Here is a 26,245-nt window from a genome sequence, read left to right as displayed (position 1 = left end):
AGACAGTGAGTGCTATTTGTTTACTTAGGAGTTTTATCAGTAACACTATCCCTTTCAGTATATCCCTTGCTAACTGCAGAAGAATCAATGGATCATTTTCTTCTTCTCCCATTACCTTATTGTAATAAACCCTCAACAAAAAGACATTCATAAATAATATAAGATACAAAAAATAATAATTGTACTTTTTGGGAGCCGTCGTAAGTAAAATTGTAAAAATGGGACCCTTACTGTAGATACCTTTCGGTTTTGTTTTGGTGTCTGTATGTTTTTCATTATTTTATGTATAAATAATTGATATCATCAATGTGGCTATACATTATAATCAATATTTTTTTTTTATAAAATCAATGACACATTATCTACTTAATTTCAATGCAGTTTTACTACTTTATAGCTTTTACTTTTACTACATGAACTCATGAATGAATCGTAATTTAGGCATAAATCACGGTGTACGATAAAAAATCATATCTGATGAATTAACTGTATTTTCTCTATACAAATACGAAGCAAATTAGAGTTATCTCTTTTTCGCTTGCGATAATTGCATTTACTATCCTTCTTTGACGTGTAATTGTAATGTAGGCACACTACATTACAATTACAATGTTATTGCAATGTTAAATTATTCATGTGTGCGTTAGTGCATCATTTTCAAACACCGAATGTTGTCTACGTAACCTATCTATACTTTTAAATATCATTGCGATGATTGTACTCTTTTTGCTGATGACATTTCTATTTTGATCCCATGCTCTAATTTAAAACATCTAGAAGAAAAATTAAATATTACAATGGACAAAATCTCTTGTTGGATAAATAATAATAATCTTGAACTTAATATTAATAAAACTAAAATTATACATTTTACATCTTATCAAAAATCCAAAATAAAATATAACTATATTTACTCAACAGAAAAAATGTATTAGAATATTAGAAATTATTGAGTAGATGGATTCATGTAGACCATATTTTAATAAACACAAAATTTTAACTCTTACTTCAATTTACATCCTAGAAGCATGTAAATTTGTTAAAAAACATTCGGACTTATACTCACCACTACCAAATAACAAGCGAAATAATAGAAATTTAAACAAATTAAAAATTCCCCAAACAAGTATGTCATTAGTGTCATCGAGCCCTCACCACATGGCAATAAAAATTTATAATCACATCCCAAACGATATTTAAAATAAAGACAAGCCTTCCCTATTTAAAAGACATCTTAAAAATTTCTGAGTTTCTAAATGCTTCTACGATTTACCTGAATTTTTTAATGTCTGTATTTTAAATATCATAAGAATGTATAAGACTTATTTATTTTACGTATAACATTGCTGTGCCCTTGCAGAGCGTCACATATTGTCTACCCATTAAAATACATACCACCCTATTGTAAAACGTGACATGCAATAAAATATTTTGATTTTATTTGATAAATATACCCATAGTAGGTACAGGCTATGCCTAGTTTGGGGCAAGATAATTTGTGTTAAAGTGTCTCAATATACATCAATTAGGTCAATTTTATTGCGTAATATATCTTAAAATAAAGAAATAAAATAGGTAAGTGCCCTCTCAAACAAAAAACAGCTTAATTACTCATGTAAACACTAAACTGAGATAAAATTGTAATTACCCACCACGGGCTAGTAAAAAAAGAAGGACTCCATGCCGTGATATTAGCAAGTGAAGCACCTTTATGCTAGTGTGTGTGCGGTTACGGGGTATACCAGATATACAATTATTTCTCCCTTAAATAACCATATATCTATAAATACTTTTATAGTATTGTTTTTACACTTTTTCACAACGCACGACGGCATTTTTAAAATATTTTATAGCGACGCAAACTGATGTGTCACAGACGATGGCAAATCTGATAATAGCGGCCGATCGGCTTCTATTAGTGTAAGTGTATGCGTGGGGCTATGTGTTTACACGTTTACCGGCTTGTTTTGGTGCCTCACTGTTATGTAAGGTTACACGGAGTCCTTATTTTTTTAGTCGTCCGTATTACCTACATGCTCTTTGAAAACAAATCGCTCCGTGAGAGCTCCGCTGCAAAATCGCTTCGTGAGAGACACGTTACTGCAAGTTACTACATGTGAATTGTGAACCAGTTGTTAAATCGCACCTTTAGAACCCGTTATAAAATCGATCCATGTGAACCCTTTGTTACTCACAGCAATTTAAAAACTTATTTAGTATAAAAATTGTATTTTATTTCTTATTTAAAATAATACTTGCTTAGTTTATAAAACTTTCTAAACTCGCCATCTTATGATCCCAATGCACAGAAACATGGACCATAATCTGGTCACAGATTCCATTATAATTATGACCTACAAATATATTTTATACATATTATATAATATCTTTAGTACATACATTTGTACACAACTTTTAGGTTAATTTTACAAAACAATAGCATCTTTAAATATGCATGTACCAAAAAACAAGGTCACTCAGAAGTAAAAATTTATTTGCAGGAGTTCTGATGACCACCTTTCGGCTACATCACCAGCTCGGTTCGATGATGCAATTTTCATTCCCCTTGAATTATTTAATTGGTTGTTAATATAGTAGCTTAGTTATCTTGTCTTAAGTTGGCGCGTGAAATTTAACAAGTTCCGGTTATAATTTTTTGATCCCTTTATAATCTTCATCAGCTTCACTTCAGCATATGACACACTTTCTGTACTTATATAAAAATGCGTCTTGCCATAAATACTGAAAGAAAGAAAAAAAAATCTATTGCAAATAAAATTTATTACTCTTAGTTATTACTCTGTGTGTTAGTTTCATAAATAAATATAAAATAATTAAAAATATAAAAAGCTTATTCGAAGTGGTCTCCATTGGCTGCAATACAGTCCTTTAAGCTTTGAGGCTAGTTATTAATAAAAGCACGCATTCTTTCCATGGGAAATTTCTTCACTACCAATTTTGAGTAGTTCCCTCAATTCTTCATAGATTCCTTCATCTGATCTGATATTTTTTTATAAAAGGATCGATTTGGGAGTAAATACTTTCAACGTGAAAAAAATTTTCAAATCCGCTCCTACAAAAACTGAGTTCAGCTGCAGTTTTTTTTTATGGAATAGGAGGACAAACGGGTCACCTGTTGTTAAGTGATCACCGCCGCCCACACTCTCTTGCAACACCAGAGGAATCACAGGAGCGTTGCCGGCCTTTAAGAAAGGTGTACGCGCTTTTTTTGAAGGTACCCATGTCGTATCGTCCCGGAAACACCGCACAAGGAAGTTCATTCCACAGCTTTGTAGTTCGTGGAAGAAAGCTCCTTGTAAACCGCACTGTGGAGGACCGCCACACATCCAGATGGTGAGGATGATATCCTAACTTGTGGCGTGTCGTGCGAAGGTGGAATTCGGCGGCAGGAATTAGGTAAAACAGCTCTTCGGAACACTCCCCGTGATAAATGCGGTTTTCCCGAGCCGATACGGGATAGGGACCTTCAATCATAGTGTATACTCCTACCTTAAAGGCCGGCAACGAATCTCTTGACTCTTGTTGTTGCGGATGTCCATGGGCGGTTGCTTCACCACCCCTTATCTCGTGAGCCTCTTGCCCGTTTTCTGCTCTTATATTTTTAAGAGCAGAAAACTCAAAATAAAGAATAAATGTAAACCTAAAGTTCAAAATAAACAAATTCAGGGAATTGAGAACCATTCAAAAGATGTTAGAATTGGAGCGCATAGATACAGATTAGATTTATTTATTGTCAATGTTATACGAATTTTTTAATATCAAATCAAACCACCTCCGCTATATTCTATACGGTACGTGTACGTTTTTGACTATGGAAAAAGCTATTAGTTACTGTTATTTTTTTTCCTTATTTCATTCAAAATCCTACAATATATTAATAATATTCTTATGGTTTCTTAATATGGTAGATTCAGTTCATAAAATAAAATAATTAGAATCAAGATTATAACAATCTTCAAGTTTGAGCTTATTTAAAATCCCAGATGTCTGTTTATAAGTTAAGAGTACTTGCTGATAACATATGAAGGTTGAGAAACAAGTTATTTTAATGTTCACGTGAAGTATTTGGCCCTGACCGTGCAAGTTTAGGAGGCCTGAGTATGAAATTGCCTTTTTGGCGTGCTGGCTCCTATGAATTAAATAAAAGTAGTTCGAGATTTTAATGTGAAACTTATTTCACCAGACAGATAGAATATTAAATATTAAAAAATTAACAACATTTGATGGTTTTACTTTAAATTGTTTTGTTTTTCGTGGAACTGACGCAGTAGAAATAGCTCTTGCGAAGTGGAAACCATCTCTTCTCGCCCACGAAGGAGTCATGGAAACCTAGGATAATTTATACGTATAGACTCTAGAATAGATAGAGCCTCTTGCTTCTAGACAACCGATGAAAACAGGCTAGGTTTATTACTTTAGTGTGCGTGACAAGCTACGTTTTACACTTGCGATTTGTATGTCACATGCTCAAAATAGGGCTGTCAACCCCATTTTTTTCCATGTTTTCACAGGTATCACAGTCTATCTAGACCAATGATAGTAGTACCATTCGCTACTTCTTACCTGTAGGAACTGACATTCTCTTCAATGGTGGACATTAAAACTAAAACATTTTTTTATACTTTTTAGTATCAGTTAATAATTATAATATATAATCAACCTGATTGAAATCTCCTAAAAAGCCGTACACAAAAATCAATTATATCATCTAGGTAAACAAAAATTTTCATAAAAAAATTCCATAAAATGAAAACTACTGGGCCAAACTATGTAAGTATGTACAATTTTTATGGGACCAAATGGCATCTATTCAGCATTGAACTAAAGTACAACTACGTAAATCGGATCATAAATCTCAGAGTAATCGGTGTAAGTACCTCCTCCTTTTTGAAGTCGGTTAAAAAGATTTCAATTACAAAATGATGTGATTAATAACATTTTAAAAATAGCGCCGCGTTTTGACAATATATTGACAGTTAAACAAAGCCATCCTCCTCACTAAAATTGTTTTATTTTTTTCCTTCTGCCGTTGATCCCCAATTAGGCTAAGGCTTTCACCCCGCTAGGGATCGCGACCCACAGATTGGAAAACACTGCTCCATAGAACTAAATAATCAACTTTGCTCCTTACATAGTTATTTTATGGAAGAAGAGGAAAGTTGACAACCCTAGCTGTACCAAGAACAACTTAAACAACGGATTAAAATAAAACAAAATAACATATGTGTCACAACGTATATTTACATTACAAATAAAAACAACATTAACCAGGCAAGCAATTTAGAAAATGACATATTATTATCTATGTAGTTCAACTAAATAATTTAAGTAAATACCTGTAACGTAATTACAAATCATAATAATTAGCAATGAAATACCTACTTGATAATTATTATTGATATTAAGAATTAGTATCAATTCATTGTCCGTGCAGAAAGGACGTGTTTCGTGTCGGTGTAATACTAAACTGTGTGAAGTTATAAACCAAGGAGTGTAAACAAATAAGGCATTTTATTGCGCCTTTAAGTTTTATAAATGTGAAGTGATAATTTTAACGGTAAGTAGTAAGTGTGAGGTGAAACTAAACTAATATTAAAAAGCTAAAGTTTGAGAGATTGTAAGGGGGTAATCTCTGGATCTACTGAACCGATTTTGAAAATTCTGTTATCAATAAAAAGCCACATTATTTGTCTATATAGGCTAGGTGTACATAGGCTATATTATATATATTAACCCGAATAATGTAAAAACTATTTCGTCGTGATTTGATTTGCAAAGTAAGTAAGTCAAATAACTAACGGTCGAATCGGGTGGTCGGGTGGTTATTGAAAGCGGTCGAAAGGAAACGTTTGTTACGAGCGCTGACTTAACGATGAGAGATATAGTATGATTGTTTTGTATAGGTTTATTGCATACGGCAGCATTAAAACACCAACTAAGTAATATGGTTTTTCAAATTCAAATATTGTTATTCAAAATAGGATATGATATCACTTAATCAAAGTCAAAAACTACCACCCATTCCAAAAAAGTATTCCTCAGACCTGAAAAGAGCTGACGCAAGAAACTAAGCACGCTTTTTTAAATATAATAATATCGTAAAATAAAACGTATTATTTAATAGCCTGAGGGTGGTCGCTCCATTCTCAATCTGTGGTATCATTTACACTGTTAAATGCGGACAAAGTTGCGGGTAATAGCTAGTATATTTATTAGTTGAAAATTTTAAAAACTTTTGAAGAATTATTTATTGCTGCGGTAACAGATGTAAAATAAGTTAGAGGATTTATTTTATAAGACTCGCTCTATCCTTTAGAGTGTAGACAAACTGTGTAAACAGTTTTGCAGGACATTGATAGTTCAAGAAGAATCTGTTTGTTTATAATAAATAAACAAGTTCCGCAGCAACAAAATAGGTATGTTTACAAGCATTTGGTTCTGTAATCTGTATTTTGTTGAGTCTACATCAGTACATACATAGGCACATAATCACGAATTGCTTGCAGAAGATTAGACCTAGACATACGCCCATTTACCAGTTGCTGTGCTCCTGGTGATTGGTATATTTAAATAGTTAGTTTAGCGATAAACATTTAGTATCGTCTAGTATAGTTATCTATGGGGAGATCTAGCGATTCCAAACGTAGGTGCAGTTTTACATATGAGAGGTTGAGGGCCTCAAGTCACCCGGGCAGTGGAATCGCACTTATTCCAAGTGATATTCCACTAAACCTTGATTTTCTATACCAACAATGTTATAATGAGAAAAGATTTGAGTGTTTGTTTTCAGTGAATAGGCTCTGAAAATACTGAACCTATTTGAGAAATTCTTTCATTGATGGGAAGCTATACAATCCCCGGGTGACTTGAATATAGTGGTGATATTATATTTCCATAAAATAATATCCTTACTAAAACTATAATAGTGCAACCCAAGCTGTAAAAAATACCTAAAATATTCTGTACATAAAAAAGCTATAGATGATAGAATAAAATAATGTACCTACAACGACTTTGCAGAACACATTATTGTTATAAAAAATTGTCGCAACAGCATAATATGTCTCACTCACGTGCTCAATCCTGTGTTTACGAACGAACGAAGTCAGGGGGTATCCGCTAGTACTAAAAAACTACATTACTAATACTAAGGAGCTAATGCCAAATGTGGCTGACAGCTTACGACTTTCCAATCAAAATCGGCTACAGTAACAATAGATTCGTTATCCCTTTCTATCTTGCTGTAACTTCGTAAGAGGTATTCTTCTATCTCTTTTTAATCAATACGCTAGTATATTGTAAGTATATGGTTAGTATCTTCATTCGCCAAAATATGAAATTATTATACAACTTTTCTACCCACTTATTTGTAAATGACGCTAGTTTTGGACCAGTTGTCACATTAATGCGAGAGCCAGCGAGGGCAGTAACCGAGAAGGTAACATCAAATAATATACAATTATTATTTGAAAAACAATATTAGATTTATTACTCACAAACGATCTCACACGAATTCGTTTGTGAAAAAAAAACAATTGCTATAGGAATCTAGAGAAATTATCCTGAAAGGAATGTCTGTTACGAGAAAGTACTGCATTAATAGTTCATAACTTGAGTGGCCAGCAAAAGAGGGATTGATGGATGATGCCTAGTTGTGGCCAAAGCTTGTGTAGAAATTAAACCTAAGCAGCTTTTGCCGCCTCTTGAATTTCAGGTTAAAGTAAGTTCATCACACTCATTGTCTTCACTTACCTCATTTTGTTCACAATACTTTTCAAAATCAATGACAATTATATAAGGAAAAACAATAGTTTTTCCAGCGTTAAAGCGTTTTTTTTTTCAATAAATAGCCTCGTTTGCAAGAATGCTATTCAATTTTTGCCAATTCGAAATTAAAATAAAACCTTTGATAACCCATCTCCTTGGTCGACATGTTTCGGAGTAAAAGATCGTTCAATTTTTAAATTACACCACAGCTGATATGAGTTTACTATGCAATATATTTGGCTGCTAAACCATGCCAGATTTTCATACAACTTTTGCCCGCCGCTGCTCGCAGAATTTGGCCAGCCGTACAGCTATTTCGATTTATCTCGAAGGAGGTTATCAAAATAATGCTCAAATTTACAAACAAGTTTGAGCGAAATTCCTTATATTAATTGAATTTATTTTTATTTGAACAACAAGTACCTATACTGAGAATGCAAGTGCCAATTTGCATCGAAAATTCTCGAACAAAACATTAAAGAATAATGTTTTTGAACACAAGCAAATTAATGTTGCTAAGTGGTTTCTCTTCGCATATTTTCGAGCCGGAATTGTGGAACCGGTTATTGCTTTCCGATAATATAACGGTGTAATTTTTACACCTTTTGGATACGAAATTAAAACATAAATATTTTTAGATATCGTAAGTATTTATTTTTATTTAGGAATGAAATCCTCATACTACTTACAAGTACTCTATGGCATAGACTAACAAACAAATAAATCAAAAATATTTTATTTCATAGGTAAATCATATTACACTTGAAATATGTCATAATATTTTTTTATACAGCTTATTCGGAAGGCAAATTTCCTTAGAGAAGAATGAGCAAGAAACTCTAAGGCCCGGCGCCCATTATGAGCATCGGCAAGGAAAAGGATCTTTCGGCATCCTACATGCAAGCGCACACTATCGGCAATTATGCTTTGGCATGCTGCAACGTTCTTAGGGATGACGAGGCGTCCTAAGGCGAAGCATCCCGAAGCATTCTCAAGGCTGCCGATACAGCAGCCTCAAGCATACCGAAGCGGTATTTTTGTTATTACGACCACATATCACGGAAATTTCTACTTTATTGCCATTATGTTATAGTATATTGCCACCTAAAATCCTCTGTCGTACCGATGCCAATAATGGGCGCCGGGCCTAAGATTGCTCTTTTCAAGACAGATTAAGTATTACAAGTTCTTATTTTTAATGTAATATACAAATCATTTCAATTAATTTGTATGCAAAGTTATGCAATGCAATATATTAGCGCATAGACAAACGAAGCGTGCCAGAGTGATGAACATCTGTAACGGATATACAGCAATTTAAAAAAGTAAAGTAAAGTCCTTTTCCTCATTACTGAGGGTCGTGACTCCCCCGCTGCATCAGTTTCTTCCGTACGATTCCCCTCCATCTGCTGCGATCCTTAGCCTTATGAAGGGCATCATGGAAGTTGATGTTCAGAGCAGATCGTATTTGGTCCGACCATCTCGTGGGACTGCGTCCTCTGGGACGCCTGCCATCTACCTTGCCTGTCACCATCAACTGTTCCAGATTATGACTCTCTTTACGAGCAATATGTCCAAAGAATTCCAGCATCCTACGAAAGCATATTGTGGAAAGTCTAGTATAGACGTTAAGTGCTCTTAGAATAGACACGTTGGTGCGAAAGGCGGTCCATGGAATCTGCAGCAAAGTAAAGTAGAGTGTTTTATTTAGTTGTCTTATTTGAGAGAGGGTAAATCAAGAGTTGAGAGATATTGCGAGAGGTTGAAAAGAAGAATATAGACGCTCTGGCAATGTGGTGCTGGAGAAGGATGCCTTGTCTATCGTAGAACGAATTGTTTCGATAGTCCAGGTACTAAAAATAAACAGCGTTTATCTTCCATAGTGAAATCCTGCATACTAGCCTTCTTTCGACACGTATCGAGACGAGGCATCCAGTCCATACTACGTTTTATTGTCCAGGGTAAAGTGGAAGTCACGACTGCTTTCTCAAATGCGTATCGACCGAGAAGAAAAAGAAATGAAGAGTAAAGATTAATAAAAAAGACTTTCAATTACCTATTAAAAACGTTATATTCTTTCAAGGATTTGTCATATTAACATAATATTTATAAAGTAAGTAAGTTTATCTTTATGTGGAACAAACACTACAAATAAAGGTAAACATTTACAAAAAATAATAACAAATAATATAAAACGTATCTAAATAATTACGAATATAATTTACATGCCTAATCTAATTAAAACTAATATACTTACATCAAGAAACCAAAGAAAAAAACAAAAAAAAACTAAAGTAAGACTTATTCTAGATTAACATAATAAGCTGGTGTTTGCAGTATTTTGTCCCAAAAAGGTTTGCTACTCAGCATATTAGTTGGGTATAACCCAACACTGATATAAAGCTGTATATGGCTGCATTCAGAACACTCTAGTTTTCTGGTTTTGGTATTACGAACCACATAAAGTCTTTTTGGACATGCCCGTTGTAAAAAAAGTAAATTTATTAAACTTAGAATTTAAGCATACTCTTTGAGTGTTACAGAAGAGTTTACCTACAACAAATTGGGTATAATACTCTATTTTGGAGTACTGTTGGCAGCCTTAAATAAAAGGCATAAAAAGGCATTTATTTTCTCAAAATTGATTCCTTTAGAATTCTTTTTGATGTCATTAAATCAAATCAATCAAAAATCAAATCACTATCACTTTATTGATGTTACTTTTCTTATTGAATTTATCGCCAATTTGTAAAGGGTTGATCTAATGAGGAGAAGTGACAAAAAACTCAATGCCACTCTTTTAAATCAACATTTAAATTCTCATTTAGTTAGTGTGTATACACATTAAATGTTTTTAAGCGCAATAACTTGCCAAAAAACTGTTAAAGTTTGGCAAGATATATCAATAAATTAAAAGTAAACCTATTAAATTTAAAATAAATAAATCAACAAAACACACACTATTCGATGCGTAATCATCTCAAGCTGACAGTAGAAAAGGCGATACCTGCACCATCGCCCAAACTGACTCTTAGGCTCGTCAGCTTAAACAGACACGTTAAACGAATAAGTGATGCCCCTGACGGGTCACACATCAATAGTAAGCACTTTCTCATAACCGGATGTAGGGACATCCCTATGTGTAGAGGATGTCTGGCTGAGGATGAAACGGTCACTCACGTAATCCTGGAATGTGTGTGACCAACCAGTAAATATAACGTCGCTCCGAGAAGACTGCGAACATCCCAGAAGTATTCTGAACGTGTGGAAGGAGTTAGGCTGGTTGGAATAACTGGCCAACATTGCAAGCAAAATGGACCCAACTTAGTGATTTTAATTGAAGAAACAGAAGCTCTTATACCATAACATACCTAACGGTTATTCGCGAAAACGGTGCGTGTGTGTGGGGTAAATTCACAAAGGATTATCGGCATTTTTAACGCCGATATCGTTTTTTACCCGCAACAACAAATACATATTTTTTTACCTTTCAAATGCTACCGGTTTCGATAGCGATAGAAATGAATTTTTATTGAAAAGAGCGCAAAAGAAGAATGCTGGGAGAGTTTCTTGCGCCGCTTCTTCTCTCCCTGAGCGCCATTTGTTTCCGAAGCGGTAGTAGTATCTAGTATATTAGAAATGACATCAAAAATAATTCTAAAGGAATCAATTTTGAGAAAATAAATGCCTTTTATGCCTTTTTATTTTTACTGAAAATGTTACAAGCGGTCGCGGTGATCGCTTCACTCAAGAACGGGAAAAGATAAATAATTCGACAATCTATGTAGATAATATGTTTAATCTATATTAGAGCTAATATTATGTTATCAATAAATATTGTTATTAAGGAGATATTATAATTTGAGTGAATGATAACACATGCCGAAATGGTTTAATACATTAATGTTTAGATTTAAGACAGAAACTGCCTTTAAAAAAACCGACTTCAAAAACTGAAAAGTATAACTGAATAAATATTTAATTTTATACACATCTTATGCAAACCTTTACCTTTAATATATATAGGTTTTAAGTCTGTGCCATATGTAAATATTTATGGGACCAAATGGCATCTAATCCGCATCGTACTAAAGAAGAATGATGTCAATCGGATCATAAATCGCAACGTAATCGGTGTGCACACAGAACAGGTAAAAGACATAATATCTCTTTTAACTGTTCTGTGACATACATAAAAAATATCCATGATGATTGAGAACCTCCTCCTTTTTAAAGTCGGTTAAAAGGCATTTATTTTCTCAAAATTGTTTCATTTAGAATTCTTTTTCATGTCATTTCTAACACTACCACCGCTCCGGAAACGAATGGCGCTCTAAGAGGAATGTCGTGAAAGGAGTCATGCCCTCGATTTATAAGAACCAATAACTGCATATTTAGTTTTTTTAAATTTCTTGACCTTTTGACGGTAATCGACTCGAATGATTTTTCAAATAACTTACCTCCTGTATTATTGGACAAATGGACTTTGTTACTGATAAGGATCAATATTTGCAAAGAAATCTATTACTAAAAAACAGCAACAGAGTCTATTGGCACAATAATATAATATTAGCTCTAATATAGATTAAACATATTATCTACATAGATTGTCGAATTATTTATCTTTTCCCGTTCTTGAGTGAAGCGATCACCGCGACCGCTTGTAACATTTTCAGTAAAAATAAAAAGGCATAAAAGGCATTTATTTTCTCAAAATTGTTTCATTTAGAATTCTTTTTCATGTCATTTCTAACACTACCACCGCTCCGGAAACGAATGGCGCTCTAAGAGGAATGTCGTGAAAGGAGTCATGCCCTCGATTTATAAGAACCAATAACTGCATATTTAGTTTTTTTAAATTTCTTGACCTTTTGACGGTAATCGACTCGAATGATTTTTCAAATAACTTACCTCCTGTATTATTGGACAAATGGACTTTGTTACTGATAAGGATCAATATTTGCAAAGAAATCTATTACTAAAAAACAGCAACAGAGTCTATTGGCACAATAATACAGATGTGGGTATTTTGAAAAATCATTCGGGTTGATTTTTGTAAAAAGTTAAAGAAATTTTTAAAAACTAAATATGCAGTTATTGGTTTCATATAAATCGAGGGCATGACTTCTTTCATGACTTTTCTCTAAGTCTGGTAGTTTCCGACTTGACCATTACCGCCCTTGTCAAAATACCATCAGGTATATACAATAGAAGTTTTATCGCAAATTCTGTTGCTGTATCTTTTAGATAAATTATTTAGATAGAGCCTCTTGTTGCTAGACAAACGATGAAAATATATAAATAAATAAAATATATAAAATATTACTTTAGTGTGCGTGATAAGTTACATTTTACACTCGCGATTTGTATGTCACTTTATATTAGTGTGCGTGCATTGCTCAAAATAGAGGTTCACAGTCAACCCCAATTTTTTTTCGACATTCTCAAAGCAGCCACATCCTATCTAGACGTATAATTAATGATCAAAGCTATATCTAATCAACGTAAAATGACATGGCCCATTTTGGAACAACTTTTTTCCGTTGATACCTAACAGGGAGTAAATTAATTTTAAAAGGAAATAAATTATTGAATGAACTCAATGGAACGTTTGAATTCAAAAAATAAACTAGTAGCTATAAACCATCTAGGATAAATTTCGCATCGAATGGTCGTTGTTTCATGTCGATAGGATCAGTGGTTTAGGCATGAAAGAGCCTCAAACAAAGACAATATTCATTATTTATAGATATATCTCCACTTATTTAATTGCACATAGTTGTCGCCACAAAATTATCCTATTAACAAGTAAGCATGACATACAAGGGGACTACTATATAACATTGTGAAATATTAATCCCATTGTATTCGTTTACGACCAAAATTTAGGTAGATATAATCATAACCTTGCACTACTTAATAGAATTCATATTAATATACTATGTAACTAAAGGTTGCTGCATACGTAACGTGTTTTTATATACGCGACGTGAAGTTTCGTGAATATCGTTTAATGTAAACGAAAGAGCATGCGTCACGAATGCAGGGACAGAACGGGAAGATGACACGTGCGGGGAAGGAAAAATACCGCCGCGCGCGTGCCCCGTCCCGTCGGTGACTCCGCTGCGTACGCATATGCAAGGATATACAGAAAATCTCATTTTCCTCTTTACGCTTCAAATCAATAGCAATTAAAGCCAATTCTTCAAATGAAAAATCCATCATCATCAATGTAAATCAATCCTTGTTTACTACACTAGCACGTTAGTTCCGAGGTACTGTCATTGTGCGTGTACATTATCCCCCTTATTCATAATAGTCTGCTAACTTAAAGCATTGCTAATTCTCACTCTGTCTTCTTCTATTGACCTAAGTCAGAATGAGAAAAAACACTCCTAAGCGGCTGTTTAAAGTTAGCGGACCATTATGAATAAGGGGGTAAAAATTCCCGTCAGTGTTTATTAAACAACATTCCTTCCCCGTGCCCGTCCCGGCAACGTTTAAACGCCGTCGCGTACATGTTACGTATGCAGCAACCTTAACTTGTTATCACAAGGGCGAATCTGATTTGCAGTGTTACCTACACCACAGTAGACATATGTGTCTACTGTGCCTACACTACATGTTTTCTAAGTTATACAAGTGTTGATCCTGCAAACGTTGCTTTGCCAAATAAATAAAGTACCCCGCGCCCGCTCATTTTTAGTAATGAAATGACGTCATTGACTTAATCTTTCAAATTAAATCAAATCAAATATATTTTATTTCCTAGGTAAATTATATTACACTTGAACTGTTTTTTTTCTCATACAGCTCATTCGGAAGGCAGTTTCTTTAGAGAAGAACGAGCAAGAAACTCTGAGGTTGCTCTTTTCAAAACAGATTGGATATTACAAGTTCTTATGTTTAAATTTACAAATCATTTCAATAACAATTATGCAAAGTCAAATACTAAATGACTAAAAGGTGTAAGTAAAAAAAATGTAAAATAAAAAGTAAAAAACACAAAATATTGAGTACATAAAATACAGTACATATAGTGCATACACATACCGTAAATAAAATAAAGGTATTATGCGAGCATTTTATTAACTATTATATAAAAAAATATAATAACTTTAATTAAAAAAAAAAAAACAAAGAAAATAAAAGATATAAAATAAAATGAAGCAAACTTCCTGGTGAAAGGATCATCCAGCCACCGCAAGTAGCGCTCGTTCACGAGCATGACGCATGGACCAACCATCGCATCCTCGACCATATTTTAGGGAATGGAACGACCCGCCTCAAGTCGCCGCCACAAGCAGTGGCATTAAGCGAGCATGACGATGGCTGTCACGCGAACCAAATACAAAAAATAATCTTCATTTGTTATGCGAAGTCAAAAAAATATAGGTTACATACAACACAATAACTTATATATACTTAAACCTCCGAAATAGAAAAAGGCATGCGTATTGATAAGGTTCCTATTCCGATCAGATCAATAGTTTTCGCAGTATTACCCAAAGGAAAAAAGGGACTTAATTTATAAGTAGATATAGATTTATTACAGGCGACCGCTTAAAACCTGCGATTAAAAAAATATTTCTTACACAGAAGGTATTAAATACAACTGAAAAGGTTTGCCGCTTATTATTAAATTATTTTATGCCATTATGAATAAATAATTTTATTTTTATTTTACGACGCAAACATATTGAAATTTATTTATGGGGAATATCCATGGTCCATTGGCTGTGGTTCAGTAGTCGTATGAGTTACATGAGGCTTATGGTGGCTGAAGTAGTGTTCTAGTTGACTAACTTACGCCAGGGTGTGAATTTGGGTGCTTGTTTCGTAAAAATTCAATGTTTTATTTTTCCCCTAACTCGCCATAAGAATTAGTATAACTTCATTACTATAATTAATTAGTATAATTCCATCTTCGCACGACACACCACAAGTTAGGATATCATCCCGACCATCTGGATGTGTGGCGGTCCTCCAGCGCGGTTTTCACGTACTACAAAGCTGTGGAATGAGCTTTCTTGTGCAGTGTTTCCGGTACTAATATTCCGATACTAGGCGAGGCTTTAAGGGATGTCTTGACGAATAGCGGTGATACGACAAATGGGTTTTTTTAGTGGTAAACGCGCAAACTTGAGTCTTCAATAAAATATAAGCAGTCAATTAACAAAGTAGTAAAATTATCAGTAACATCGTACGTGTATAAACGAATGTACGAAGTTCGCTATTTAGTGTTAAGAATGAATCATGCTCATTTGCTGTAAATTCTTGTCAATATTAATACAAAAACGTGCCGAGGTGCCTTCCACTTCAGGTTTATTATTATTAATATGTATCTGTAGAGAATATACATTAACTGTTACAACTGTATGAAAGCGATGTATTCACAGCTATGTCAACATAGGTACCTCGTTTACAAACGCTAGTTATTTATAATTACACAATGAAAGTATTTTCTAGCTTGTGGTGTAAATGTAGGAAAGAAGAGATTGTTTGGGCTCGTAGAGAGAATGTTTGAGGAATGAATGGTGTAGAAAATATTTGATTATGGTAAGTAGTGAATACAGTAGAGTTACCACCATATAGTAGCAATTGATTTAACTGTATGAGTAGTGTTCCTTTGGGATGGTTCTGTAACCACACCTATTTATATAGTAGTAATTGATAACTGTATGAGCAGTGTTCATCCGGGGTAGTACTGTAACCACACCTATTTATATAGTAGCAGTTGATTTAACTGTATGAGTTGAGTATGGTTACACACACGACTCATTTGGGCGCGATTTTGACCCAATTTTAACGGCCAGATTTCATGATGATGAAAATACATTAATTTTATAAAATTATTCCATTTTCATTTTTTCTTTGTTAATTTTTATTTTTATATTTTCATCTATCGTCTACAAGGCAGGAATTGATGTTAATATTAAATTTCTAAAAAAATTTTCAATTTGTTAGTTAGGTTTTAGGTCAATGTGGAGAGCGCAATTGTAGTGCCACTTAGAACTTTTGTTTTTTCAAGCGGCACTACATTGTAATGGGCAGGGCGTGTCAATTACCATCAGCTGAACTTCTTGCTCGTCTCGTCCCTTTTTGTCATAAAAAATATATACAGAACCTTATAATTAAAACACCGAAATTATTAGTGACTTCTGACTTATTTATTTATTTATTTATTTGGAAACAAATACAGATACATCCTTAAACATAAAGTAGATAAAGTAAAAATAGAAATATGGACACAAGGATGTCTCCTTCAACAGTTTCACTAAGTACACTTAATATTTAAATTTACACTTACATTACACTTAGTTGCAGACAACCAGTTGATAAATAAATCTAACATAATGCATGGTAGACATTGTTACAATTTAGATGAAATTACGTGATTTCTAACTTACTCTGTTTGTGCCAGGATTTGTTTTATTCTGAGTTTGTAAGTTTTAGAGGAACACGAAAACATATCTACATCATTAAATCTAGAGTTATGGAGAGCAAACATTCTGTGCAGTGGCGTACGTATACCAGTATTTGTCCTGGTTTTTGAGAGATGAAATAAATTATTAGAGCGTGTAGCACGGGCTGGTATATGAAAATCGATTAACTGAAGCAATTCTGAGGATATGATTTCACTCGTACATATTTTTCTCAGAGTGACTAATTCAATTAAACTCCGTCGCTGGCTTAATGAAAGAATATTAAATTGTTTTAAGAGATTCTTGTAGTGGTTTCGACGTCCACCCAAGCGAAAGTTTAGGATACGCAAGAATTTCTTTTGTATCATCTCGACCTGATGGTCATATACCTTATACAGCGGATTCCATATTGGGGTGACATATTCAAGCTGAGACAGCACAAGTGTTCGAAAAAGACACATATATGTATCTTTATTTTTAAATGCCTTAGAGACGCGTGTAATAAAGCCTAACATACGATATGCATTATTCGCTATGTGATCAATGTGGTCATTAAGTGTCAACTTGGCATCAAGGTATACCCCAAGATCACGAATACAGGTAACTGTTTCAAGTTCTTGATCGCCTAGTGTAAATCTCGTTTCAATTTTATTTTTGTTTTTCGTAAAAGAGATATGCTTACATTTAGTGTAACTTAAAAATAGTTTGTTACTTTTGCAATAGACATCTAACCTATTCAAGTCTTCCTGCATAAGCAGGACATCATTGAAGTCAACAATATGGGAATACAATTTTAAATCATCTGCATATAATAAAAACTTACAAGACTTAAAGCAATCAGAGATGTCATTAATAAAAAGTGTGAAAAGCAATGGACCAAGTATAGAGCCTTGAGGTACGCCTGACGTTACGTTAACTGTAGGGGAGATGAAACCATTAATAACTACCGATTGTACTCGGGCACTTAGGTAAGCAGCAAACCAACGCAAGAGGTTACCTTTTATACCGTTGTATGATAATTTTTTTAGTAACAGTAGGTGGTCCACCTTGTCAAATGCCTTTTGGAAATCTGTGTAGACTGTTTCAATTTGGTTTTTATTGTCAACGCCTTTAAATAAATAATCAGTGAAAACAAGAAGATTTGACAAAGTAGATCTGCCAGCCACGAAACCGTGTTGCTGTTCTATGATTGTGTGTTTTAGCTTAGTGTATACGACTTGGTGTACCAATTTCTCAAAAATTTTTGGAATAGATGACAGTATAGAGATCGGACGATAATTTGCGACTTGATTTTTTGCTCCTGCTTTAAATATAGGCGTAATATAAGCTATCTTCCAGATACTAGGAAAGTAACCAGAGGATAAACATTTATTAAAAATAATTTCCAAAGGAATAGATAGCGTTTTGCAAGTACGCTTTAGAAAAACCGGATGAATGTTATCAGGACCGGCGCCTTTATTGGGGTCGATATTTTGGAGTGCTGCTAAAATATTGGGTCTGTGGAGACGTACGTTGTCAATTAGCGGAGTATGATCGGCGTCGCAACTTATATTTTCAAATTGGTCAATACTATATGCTCCATCGAAACCGGGTTCAACGACTGAGTGAAAATATTTAGAGAACATATCAGCTATGAATTTAGGATCATCAGATTCGACACCGTCATACCACATTAAGCGAGGATAACCTGAGTTAGACTCTTTTAAAGAAGATGCATATTTCCAGAAAAATTTAATATTATTCTTCAAGGAGTTTTCAACGTTGTTAATGTACTTATTATGACATGTAGTAAGAAGCAATTTAACTCGTTTACGTAATAGTGAAAATTCCTGATAATCACGCAGGTTTTTGTAAGATTTCCAACGGGCCCATATTTTGAGTTTGCGTTTTAAACATTTAATTAAAGGTTTAGAGAACCAGGTGGGGAATTTAGATGAACTAATTTTGGCAAAAGGAACATGAGAGTTGATGATTATTTGAATTTGTTTGTAAAAGACATTCACGGCTTCTTCGGCTGAAAGAGAAGATAGGAGAGAAATCCAGTCCACTTCTTCTATTGCGCTGTTAATTAGATAATAGTCTGCTTTATAATAATTCCTTTTAATGTTAGCAATACAGGGCATAATATTATTATTTAAAGTATTTATACTACACGATATGTCCAAAGGTGGGTGATGAGGTACCGTATTAAGCAAAGGATCATCCGAACGCTCGATACGGTTTGTTAAAGTAGATAATACTAAATCAAGGAGTCTTCCATTTTCATTTTGAATAATATTGGTTTGTCTTAAATTCATAAAGGACATAGTGTATATTAGTAGTTTAGATGGCTCGCACCCGGTGGAGAACAATAAAGTGTCTTGACAAATGGAAGACCAGTTCAGATGAGGTAAGTTAAAGTCTCCAATTATAAGAAAATTTTGGTAACGTGCACTAGAATATACATCGTGAAGTTTATTAAAATATTGGTTATATAAATTGTTGCTAGCGGCCGGTGGAACATATAACACATTTAATAACAGTCCGGAGAGTAAAGGAAAGTATATATATATCTCTTCTAAGTTCTCAGCTTCAATATCAGGTATTCGGATAGCCTTTAGGTATTTCCTTACCATTACTAATACGCCCCCTCCCCCTTTTTTACCAGACAGTGCCAGATTTCTATCACGTCGAAATAGTACATAATTATTATCATTATGAATTTCCTCATCTCGAATTGAGCCAGTTAACCAGGTTTCTACCAGTATAATTATGTCATAGTCGCAAGATAGCATATTGAGTCTTAATTCAGAAAGTTTGGTTTTAAGCCCTCCACAGTTTTGGTAAAATATAGTAAGGTTATTTGAGTTCATTTTTTAAGAAGTATATCATTTTCATAAATATTTTTAATTAATAATAATACGTTAACAATTCTTTTCAGTAGATAGTGTGCGTGTTCCTCCATGTGGTGAATAATTATTATAATATATGAATCAAGTGTTTCTAATACAGTACATGATGTGTAGATGATTTTAAAATATTGTGGCAATAACAACCTTATAATAATAAAATTAAAACATAAATTAAACACCGTAAAAAAGGAAGTATAGTTGTAAAAGCGTACATAAATTAGTATCCCGGGACATAAAGTGAATTCTAATAAATAAAATTTGTACATTTTTCTTTCAGCTGATGTACATAAGCAATACATTAAATATACCATAGCACGTAAATAATTTTAGGTAATATAAAGAACAAAACGTAATAGTTTGCAGTGACGACAAAAAACAAGAGATATAAAAGGTCTACCAATAAACATGTGATAATAATTTGTAGGAGTCATGATATTTTGGCTAAATCATCAACGCATCGCACATGAATTATCCTTGAATCATCTTTCTTACGTACTAATATATTACTATTTCTTACCCATACATATTTATAACCCTTTTCCTTAGCTAATGTGCGAGTCTTACTAAAAAGAATTTTGTTTTTAAGAGTTAGGTGTTCGTTTATAAAGAAGCGGATATTGGTGGTGGAAACGGCCGCGGCGGCACTTGTTGGTGTACCAAACAGTTGAGTCGTCGTAAGTGACCTTCGCGATCGCGCGGCACCGATTAGGTCGTCACGTTGCCGTCGAGTTGTCAGTTGCAATATAATGTTCTTGGGGCGGGTCGTGGGTAGGCCTGGAGCCACGCGGTGCACGTTCCTAATATCACTATGATTCAACTCGACGCCTAGGATCTTACTAATTTCTAACGACAATTGTATTAGATTTTCGCCTTTCCGCTCTGGTATGTTTTGTATCTCGACATTACAGCTACGAGAAGCCTGGTCGAGCTCATCAAACTTTGTCGTCAGTAAATGTAGGTCTGTGCGAAGCGCGTTATTTTCTTGATTGATATCACTACCTAATGCTTCATTTGAATGAAATGAGTGATCCCTCTCCAGTTGCGATAACCGTTCATCCCAAGAGTCCATACGCTGCTCGAGCTTGTTTATATCATCTCGAAGTGCTTTAGAAACTTCCAAAACAGCCGAGCTGATGTCTTCACGCAGTTGCTGCCTGAAGCTCGCCAATTTAGTGTCTATGTATCGGGTGAGGGTCTCGGTGTCAACATTCAAAACCGATGACGATATTATACCTCCTTTAGGTGAGATGGATGTTCCTACAGCACTAGTATTCTTTTTACCCTTGCATGTAGGACACTTCCATTTAATTTTGTTCATGGGTAATATCTTTTTGAAGTCTGTTTCAGTAAGTTCCACGCAGTAATAATGTGTACTCATACTACATAAAGAGCATTTAATAGTATCCTTGTCGTTAAGATTTTTTAAACATTTAAAGCAATCCATGTTCAAATATTTATGGTGATTGTTTATTTGTAGAAAAGCCACGAAATACTTTTTCGTGAAATATTGTTCAAGTATATCAAATATAAACTTTGAGGGTAAGTTAAAATAAAAACGCCACGCAATATTTGTCGTCGCTTATACGTTTTGTTTGTGTTGTCACTTTATACGAATTATAAAGTAAAATAAATGATTAGAAACACTTACAGAGACTGTTTATATATAGATATTTCACAGAATAATTGTAGGTGAATGATTGCACTTGTGTTTTTATCACTAAAAACTCGTAGTTATCACTTTAACTGAATTATTTTTAATTTACTGGTTGATCGCAATGTTTCGTGTGTGAGCGCGCGTTAATGAATGACTATCGAGTGTATGATTATTAATTATTTTTGCAGATGGACAGAATTCAATGCAGACAACTTCTGTAAAAATATATGAAGAGCAGATATACTTTTAGCTGGATTCAAAAATGGAGGGAAATTCGAGTGTGGCTCGTAAGAGATCTGTCATGGTAAGTTGTAATTTTTATCCGGCTCGAAAGACCATAAAAAGGGTTGAACTTAGGGATTTTTTTTATTTATATACCATTCCTTACAGATAACAAAATGAAAAGAGTATATTAAAAATAATACAGAATAGATACGTCACTTAAAAGAGAGAACAGACGAGAACTTCTATTGACTCCACTCTCGCATGTTTCTCAGTGTCGGTAGCGAGAGAAACGTCTATTAAAACAGTTTTGCGTGGTACTCCGGATTTTGACAACCGAGCTCGAATTGGCATTCCTAGAATATTTTCAAGCAAAATCAATTTTGTTGAACATATGTTTCAATTATTATAAACATTTTAAAATCCACGATGCGTGGAATCGTATTGCCTTGATGACGAGAATCTAAGGAAAAAATTCAAAGATATTCATATTATGACCATGTACGGCCACTATATTTATAGCAATCTCCTGCACGTACATAAGCATTATAATTTATACAGTAAAATAAGCGACAACCATAATTTAAACACTAGAAATAACTACAATCATATAGTGCCCCCCCTGAGACTCTTTCTCTTTCTCTTAGAGAACCGATAAAAACCAGGAATATTAGTTTAGTGTGTACTCGCGGTTTGTATGACAATTTGAGGTTAGTTCTAAATAATTTTTCAACGTTTTCACACCTGCCATAGTTTATCTAGACGTATAAATCATTTAATTATCTAAGTTAAATTGCTATATCGCTGCTGTCTCCCGCTACCAGAAAGATTCCTCACTCATCTCATTAATAAAAATACACGTAGTATTTATGATGTGAGTATCAGTACTAGCAAATAGTAGTGTGTAACGTGTAATCTTATCTTATACGTTTGTTTCATTTATTTGTTTGATATTTATTGCAAAGTAGAACGTGTTCATAATACATAATTATATACGATCACAATTATTTATATGGATGATTCATATTAAGTAGGTATGTGACTTATTTTACCCTATACCTTGAGAGATCTACTTCGTCGATTTCGCTATAATACGTCTCGTTGGTCAGGCGTTTCTTGGAATACTGTTGACCGGTTTGGTCACATTTTGGTTACGATTTTTGAAGTTATACTTATTATGGCGCGTTATGAAAACATTGCAATAGTGAAATTTTAAAATGCGCGCACATCACTGTAACACAAAAGTAACAGGTTGAAGTTGGTTCCTAAAATGGTTTCTTCGTCCATTATTAGGACAGGCAAAGGTTTCAAGCCCATACAGCCGTATTCATTATTTAATAATTAATTGTCAAAGCCATCTTTGCAAGATTTTTACAAAATTGATCTTTATAGAAACGTAGCAAGAGGCATAAATCATTTTAAAGATTTTTGCTTCGCTAGGCCAAAGAAGTATAACTTCTTGCATACATACATAAGTTCACAAACACTTATTCTTTTTTTTACTGTGACATTATGGGGAAAATCCTACCCCTAATCCAGAAGAAATACAGAAAAACTTTTCATATTCTTAGTCATTACGAAGTTTTAATTAGTCGTAACTTTATTTTGTACATGTGCTTATGTTTGAAGTCGGTAATTTTTTGTAAATATGTAATAAGAACCGTAAATAAAAACATATAATTTAGTCTTTGGTTAATTGCAGAATAATGACAGCGCAAACGTGGAAATGGAGGAGATAAACAAAAATGGAGAAACGAATGGGCAGGTGGGATAAGATTGTTATTAATACTACACGTTTACAAAAAGAATGGACCTGGTGTTAATGACGTAACTACGACGGATGGGTACAGTGTGCAAAAAAGCATCATCATCAGCCGGAAGACGTCCACTGCTAGACAAAGGCCTCCCCCAAAGATTTCCACGACGATTGGTCCTGCGCTGCCCTCATCCAACTTATTTCGGCAATCTTGACCAGATCGTCGGTCCATCTTGTTAGGGGCCTACCAACACTGCTTCTTCCGGTACGTGGTCGCCATTCTCGTCGACTGTACTACCCCAACGGCTATCTGTCCGTCGAACTATGTGCACTGCCCACTGCCACTTCAGTTTCGCAATCATTTGGACTATGTCGGTTACTTTGATTCTCCTACGGATCTCCTCATTTCTGATTCAATCTCGCAGGGAAAATCCGAGCATAGCCCTCTCCATTGCCCAATGAGCGACCATGAGCTTTCGTAGTTCGTAGCCTCGGGCGTTCCTATTTCCATAACCAAATTGCCCACTCTCAACTCATCGCCGCTACGCTTGCCTAGTTTTGCATTGAAGTCTCCCATGACAATGTTGAAGTGGGTATTCGGAGTATGAATGGCTGTTGAGATGTCCTCATACATGGCCTCCATCACATCGTCTGAGTGTGTCGAAGTCGGAGCGTAAAAATCTGTAAACCTGTATGACCTTCAACGAATACCGTTCAGTAATTCTGAGTATTAGGTACGCTACCCTAGAAGTCCTGGAAGTAGAGCATGTGTCCGGAATTTAGGATTATCGAGTCCTCACCCTGTCTTCGGACCTCAGATGTCCTCAGATCTCAATGGGATGTCGTGGGGTTACCCACGACATCCCATTGTAATCTGTTCACAGCTTCCTCCAACTTCTCGTCGGTCCGCAGTGTCTTAACATTGTATGTTGCCAGGGCCAATGGTCTTCGTTTGTACTGGTAGCGCTGCCGCACCCGGGGATTCTTAGCACCCCCTGCCCCGTCACTTATGTGGCTGCTACCGTGGCCACCACGAGCGGGGCCGCCGGGGACTGGGGGCCGGGGCCTTTTTGTGTCTGTCATATGGCAAAAAAACATAATCGCCACGCTTTGCAGGCGGGTTGGCGATCGCAGTATGTGGTGTGCTCTTAACGAAGTATGCTGCTGCCCAATCCTCCTTTGTTTGTATCCCTTAGTCGCCTCTTACGACACCCACGGGAGGAGATGGGGTGGTGCTATTCTGGTGCGACACCACAAAAACAAAAAAGCGTCATTACAAATATTTAGCAAACATAAAAACTATGTTACCAGTGGGAGGCTCCTTCGCACAGGATGCCGGCTAGATTATGGGTACCACAACGGCGCCTATTACTGCCGTGAAGCAGTAATCTGTAAACAGTACTGTGTTTCGGTCTGAAGGGCGCCGTAGCTAGTGGAATTACTGAGCAAATGAGACTTAACATCTTACGTCTCAAGGTGACGAGCGCAATTGTAGCGCCGCTCAGAATTTTTGGGTATTTCAATAATTCTGAGCAGCACTGCATTGTAATGGGCAGGGCGTATCAATTCCAATCAGCCGAACGTCCTGCGCGTCCCGTCCCTTATTTTCATTAAAAAATAACTGTTATTTCTTAACTGTTGCCTCTCAATATATTTTTGATAATACGATTTGGCACTTAAGTGAATTTGCTAGAAACTGTCATAACCATAATGCTAACACGAGGAACAGCCATAAACATATTATGCCTACTTCTCGGCTAAGTCGAGTTAGTAAGTATTTTTTGTGGTTGATATAATAAGATCGCAGAAAATAATCAAAGCAAATGTATTACGAAATCAAAAGACGTTTGTATGGTAAACGTTACTATAACTTAAATTTCTTTCTGAATGATACCACAGATTGGGAATGGAGTGACGGCCCTCGGGCTATTAAACAATAAATTATTGTGCGATATTACCTACACTGTAACCGTATTTTTATGAAAATAAAAGTAGCCCGCTGAGTTTCTTGCGCCTAATCTTCTCAGGTCTGAGGCATAATTTTTCCAATGTGTGGTAGTTTTTGATAATTAAGTGAAGATTAAGTCATATCATATTCTATTTCGATTTTTTGGATTTGACTGTTCCTCATTAGTTAAATCGACTTTGTTCCACATATCCGTATTAATAAGCTTATTGTTGTTCAGATTGTCCACGAACCCCTCGACTACGAGCCTTCAGGATGGTTGCAAACAACCCTGGTCAGTTTCAACAGCTCCAGAGAAGAATTCGTGAAGAAGAACAGCTCAGCTATGAAGATTATCATGACCTTCATTTTAAATGGACTCGTTATTGGATTCTTCATCGGCTGTTTCTTTTATTGGCTAGTCATAAGTAAGTAATCTTTTGAATACAGTGTGTTTTATGTGCGTATGCTTATTGTTTTATAAGCGTTGACGGCGTAATATGTTGAACCGTTGACTCTCAATACGGAGCTTCAATACAGTAATAGAACAGTAGTGTAACTCAG

The 26,245-nt window shown here is 34.9% G+C and overlaps 1 protein-coding gene across 1 annotated transcript in view; it reads left to right on the top strand.

Annotated features, from left to right (window-relative positions):
* The first annotated feature begins 5,444 nt into the window (after positions 1–5,444).
* Positions 5,445–26,245, top strand: part of LOC126968309 (solute carrier family 28 member 3-like) — a 41,026-nt gene continuing 20,225 nt past the window's right edge. The window contains exons 1-4 of the mRNA XM_050813248.1: positions 5,445–5,578; positions 21,947–22,062; positions 23,683–23,745; positions 25,923–26,109. Of these exons, the coding sequence (XP_050669205.1) occupies positions 22,021–22,062; positions 23,683–23,745; positions 25,923–26,109 (292 nt within the window). The 5' untranslated portion in view covers positions 5,445–5,578; positions 21,947–22,020. The remainder of the gene's footprint in view (positions 5,579–21,946; positions 22,063–23,682; positions 23,746–25,922; positions 26,110–26,245) is intronic.

Source organism: Leptidea sinapis, chromosome 15 (assembly GCF_905404315.1).
Source record: "Leptidea sinapis chromosome 15, ilLepSina1.1, whole genome shotgun sequence".
Taxonomy (NCBI): domain Eukaryota; kingdom Metazoa; phylum Arthropoda; class Insecta; order Lepidoptera; family Pieridae; genus Leptidea; species Leptidea sinapis.
Note: the sequence above shows the minus strand (reverse complement) of the source record. Positions and strands in the feature narration are given on the sequence as shown.